General features: G+C 25.5%; 1 protein-coding gene across 1 annotated transcript; it reads left to right on the plus strand.

Moving 5' to 3' along the window:
* The first annotated feature begins 471 nt into the window (after positions 1-471).
* On the plus strand, positions 472-867 carry LOC124935079 (protein TRACHEARY ELEMENT DIFFERENTIATION-RELATED 7A-like). The gene has a single exon (XM_047475540.1). It carries the CDS (start codon positions 472-474, stop codon positions 865-867), a length of 396 nt encoding a protein of 131 aa, XP_047331496.1.
* Positions 868-5,707: the final 4,840 nt, after the last annotated feature.

A 5,707-nucleotide genomic window follows, 5' to 3' on the forward strand; every position in this document is an offset into this window, starting at 1 on the left:
TTCAAAATCATTCTAGGCCTGTCTAGAATGATCTCTTAAACTCGTGGTTTTTCTTCCCGTTTTTGGGAATTTTTAATGAAATGACGCTAAGTCGTTTTCCAAAAAAAAAAAAAATATTACATAATATATACAACATTGATTTATTTGGATATACATGCAAATTAATTTAATATATTTAGATTTCTTTTATAATTACTTTGTCAAACTTTTCCCAATTTCAAAAACTTCATGTCATCACTTAAAAATTGGACATTACTCATCCATTATTTTATTTATTATTTGCCCACGTGTCTCTTTGCATGTCCTCTTCTCTTTTCAAACTATAGATTTCGTGAATACAAACAAATTCTCAAAATCTCTCACATAAGACCTCGTTTGGTTGTAAAATATGGACTCTATTTTTCTCTATATAAGCTAATGTTATCAAATATAATTTACAAACAGTAACTTGAGAGTTGAGAGTAGTATATCATGGAGTTTAGTTTTCATTCATTGTTGATCTTGTTACTGGTGGTAATTACCCTCTCCACCATCGTCGTCGATGCTGACACAAATGCAGTGTCTCCTTTACCTCAGGTGATCCATAAATCGCATAAGAAACCACATCCATCGCATCCACCGCCACCCACAGGGAATCTTACTCCAATTCCGTACTATCTATCAGAGTCGGACCATTTTGTGAAGCCTCCGTCCATACAGAAGCCTACACCAGCTCCGCATCATCCATCGCCGCCAATACAAAAGCCTATACCAGCTCCGCATCATCCATCACCGCCAGTTGAGGGGGAAGCGCCACTTGAGGGGAAACTTCCACCTCATAAAAGTAAGCCAAAACATAGAAAACATCCCCCTCCACCCATTTACTAGAAGTCAAGTTAGACATTTATGTTAATTTGAGTTAAGAAAAAAAAATTGTAAGACTAAACTTATAGTTATAAATGTTACTTAAGAATAATATATATAAATATATGAACAAATTTTATGAATAAATCTATATGAATTTAGAGCCCGGTTATCAATGAATGATCATCCTCGAACTCGAGGATCCGATTGATTTCAGTTTTATTTTATATTCACGATGACGAGCCCTTCCCGTCCAGAGAATAGTCGTTAGCATCCTTATTCCTTAATAAAAACTTTTATGAAAAAATACACTATTTTATCTTATATTGAACTACATAACAATAACAATGGTATTAATCAATTACAAGATGAAATAATTATACTTTACTTTAATTGAACAAGATTTAAGTGTTTTGAAAAGGTGCAAGTGTAATTGTCTATATGTTGGATATAATTTAAAAAGAAAATAAGCTTATTTAGAATAATGAATTAAAAAACATAATAAAAAAAATTATAATTAATTATATTAACATAAATTCTAAAAGAAATTGAGATAATATTATATCTTACTCAAATTTGTTTTCCACTAAATACATTTAATTGAAAATCATTACCATTAAAAGTGATCTAGATTATCTCATGAATTTATAAATATATATATTAATAAAATAATAAAAAAATATATCAAAATATATTTTTATTAAAATATAATAAATAAGTATTATTATTATTATTTCTAAAATCAATATTAAAACAAATTATTATTTATTAAGATTTTATATCCAAATCTTTTAAAAACAATAGTAATATTGTATTCGATTTTACGGTAAACAAGATAAATTGTGCATACTTTGTCTTGGATTAACTCGCATGTTTGTAGACGAAAAAAATTACACTATGTTTAAGTCCCATAATTTTAATTTTTTGACTCTTCCCTACAAATAATTGTTAATGAGCACGTTCATTTGTCAAAATAAGATGTCGATTTTTTGTGAACTTCGGTCTATGACAACGATTGAGGAATTTAGTATGAACATGAATGTGAGATGAACCTCAATGGTGGCCAATGACAATGCGATTCATGTATTTTGGTTTCAACTATAAGAAAAGTGGTTGAAGCTAGATGAGGATCAGGGGAAACAAAATAAAATTCCGGGATTGAAACTAAAAAGAAATTCATAAAAATAAAATATGCTTGAACTTAGGTCGTTTTTAGAATTTATAGGACATGAACAATCCAAATTTTAGTATTTGAGATTTTTTTTAAAATGAACAAAACTTTTGTTTTCTTATTTTAATATATTATTTTTATTTTTTCTAATTAATTTGTCACGTTTGTAAATGAAATAATATTTACAAATATTTTGTGCGTTTTTTAAATTGAGTATCTTTTTCCGAGAATTACACATTTTAGTTTGTCAAAATGTTTGAGTGACTAATTAAAAAAATGTGTAATTTATGAATGATTTGAAAAAAATCAAACATTGATAAATTTAGTATTAATTTTTTAAAGAATTCACAATGCATAACTTTATGTAAAGTCTACTAATTTAAACGTATTTGTGTTTTAAATTTATTATTTTTTCAAGATATACACGTTCAAAACTACATAATAATGTTGGAATATGTTAACAAATGTGTAATTCGTAAGAATAATTGAAAATTTTAGAGACATCAAGAAATGCTAATTCTTTTTTTTACAAATATAATAAATTAATTAAGAAAAAATATTATATTAAAATAATAAGTAGGTATTTGTTCGTTTATGGACAAATTTTAAATAACTTTTAAATAACAGAAACTGTGATAATTCAAACCTCATTTTAAACCATTCAAAGTTTGAATCATTTGATAAAATGACTCATATTCAAATTTCAAATAACAATTGTTATTGCAAATGTTGTTACTACGACATTACAATAATGTTGTGTCATAATTTAAATCAAATATCAAATTAAGAACCCGACCAACATAAAAACTAAAAGATAATACAAAATAGTTTAAATAAAAAAAATTATACATATTCTATTATCTTTTATAACAATTTAAATGATTATCATGATTTTGAAGTGTAATGTTTTCTTGTGTTCATACAAAAATTATTAATAATAATAATAAATTTAAGTTTCTCAAGTTAATATGTAGCACTAAATCCTTAGTGGGTATATCACATTCACAAATGTTTTGATTTATAAGTCTCCTAGTTATGGTAGCTATGTTATCGAGAGAGGCGCGCTAAGGGTAACCGAACAAGTCCATGGGTAAATGCACTCCTAGGCAGCCCAATGCCGTAACTAATATTTTTTTCTCTTTATTCCTTTCTCTTAAAATTATTAAAAAACAAATATTAGTATATGTTGTAGTAACCCAAAAATATCATATTATCTCTCTCCCTTATTAAAACATTCAATTTATTACTAAAAAATATCCTTTATATTAATTTAATTTATTTTATTTTATCATATTATTAATATCTTCTAAGTATTTTATATCAAAAATATTCTCACTTCAAAATAATCACAAATCATTTAAACAACCGAGTTATATAAATAATCCGAATCCAAAAACAGCCAAATTTCACCTATTACTTGTTATTGATACTATTAGGTGTTAGTGTCATTTAATCCCTACCAAAAAAATTCAGATATAAATAACCTTAAAATTAGGGATGGACCCATGATTCCAAAGTGATGAACTTGATAAAAAAAAATTAAGGTAGACTTAAATAACGATTTTTTTTGAATGAAACGAGTAAATAAATATAAGTTTATCATTTTTTTATTAATTAAATAAAAAAATATTGAATTATATTAATTTTATTATTTAAAATTAGAAATAATGTCAAATTTTTACCATTAAAAAGAATAATATTTTTTTTTTCAAGCATTACATTACATGGATCCATTTGTGCATTAAATATAGTGATGTGGACAAAATGAACATCAGCTCCGATATTATTTTTTATAAATAGAATATAAAAAGAAAAAGGTTCATTCAGTTTAGGCATTGTTCCTTACACAAATACAAATGAGCATAATTAAGCGTTATAATATATTATATATTGATGAAATAGATTATAATTAAAGATTTATATGAATTAAAATTTTAAATCTCACTAATTTTTTTAAATAAAATCATTGTTTCAAATTTAATTTAAAATTATCATTAATTTTACTATATGAAAATTAAAATTATTAATTTTATTTAAAAATAAAATCATAATTTCAAAATATTTTATTAATTTTATAATAAAGTAATTAAGTTAAAATATTTAATATATATTAAAACCATTGTATAGTTTGTTAAATTGTTTATTCAACTTTACTCAAGTTAATAGATAAATATAATAATTTTCTATTTGGATTCAAAATTAGAATTATAAGAATTGTTATACAATATTTATTTAAAATTCACTATAATACTAATATATTATATATTAATATATAAAATTTTGAATATATATAATTTAATAAATAATAATTTTTTTTATTAAAATTAAGTTTAACCCATAAAGATTCACCTTACTTCCGTCTGCTTATAATTTTACTTAAAAAATTTAATTAAACTATCTAAAAATATAATCAAATAGTGAGAGTCCGTTTAAAAAATATAGGACACTAAATGGATTTGAATGAATATGTTGCTTATATTTGACCTTGAGAAAACTCAACAAAGCCCATGGGCTAAGAACGATTCACTCACTAGAAGCCCAATTGCCAAATTTACAAAGATTTTTTTTTTCACTCTTCCACTTTTCTTTAAAACAAATATTAAATAATATATATAGCCCTAATTTATTTAGATTTACATGTAAGTTAATTTAAATTATTTTGATTTTTTTTCTGGTTACTTTGTCAAACTTTTCACCATTTTAAAAACTTTATGTCATCACTTAAATTTGAACTTTACCCATCTATTATTTTATTTATTATTTGCCCAAAACGTGTCTCTTTGCATGTCCCCTTCACTTTTCAAACCATAGATTTCATGAATACAAACAAATTTTCAAAATCTCAAACATATAGATCTCGTTTGGTTGTAAAATAGGGTCTCTATTTTTCTCTATATAAACTAGTGTTCTCAAATATAATTTACATGCAGTAAATAGAGAGTAGTTTACCATGAAGTTTACTTTTCATCCATTGTTGATTTTGTTACTGGTGGTAATTACTGTCTCCACCATCGTCGTTGATGCTGACACATTTGCAGCGTATCCTTTACCATTTACCCCAGGTTATCCATAAACCGCATAAGAAACTACATCAATCGCCTCCACCACCACCTACAGAGAATCTTACTCCAATTTCATACCATCTATTAGCGTCAGACCATTTTGTGAAACCACTTCCCATATAGAAGCCTACACCAGCTTCGCATCATCCATCGCCGTCAATACAAAAACCTATACCAGCTCCGCATCATTCAATGTCGTCCATACAAAAACCTTTACTAGCTCCGCATCATCCATCACTGCTAGTTGAGGGGGAAGCGCCAGTTTGGGGAAACTACCACCTCATAAATGTATGCCAAAACATAGGAAGCAACTACCTCCACCCATAATATGTTGTGGTAACTTGAATTAAGAAAAAAAAAGTCAAAAACTAAACTTATGATTATAAATATTACTTAAATATAATATATATATATATATGAGAGCTAATTTTATGTATAAATCTATATGAATTTAGAGCCTATTATAAATGAATGATCATGTTCGACCCAAATGATATTTCAGTTTTATTCTCTATTTAATCAAATCCTTTAGGCCACCCAAACAAATTAAAAATATTAGATGAATTAATAAACATATTTAAAAAATTACAATTAATTATATTAACTTATATTCTAAAAGAAATTGAAACAA

This window comes from Impatiens glandulifera, chromosome 4 (assembly GCF_907164915.1).
Source record: "Impatiens glandulifera chromosome 4, dImpGla2.1, whole genome shotgun sequence".
Classification (NCBI taxonomy): domain Eukaryota; kingdom Viridiplantae; phylum Streptophyta; class Magnoliopsida; order Ericales; family Balsaminaceae; genus Impatiens; species Impatiens glandulifera.

Excerpts from the sequence above, each read along its gene's own strand:
- LOC124935079 (XM_047475540.1), top strand. The coding sequence starts at position 472 with ATGGAGTTTAGTTTTCATTCATTGTTGATCTTGTTACTGGTGGTAATT.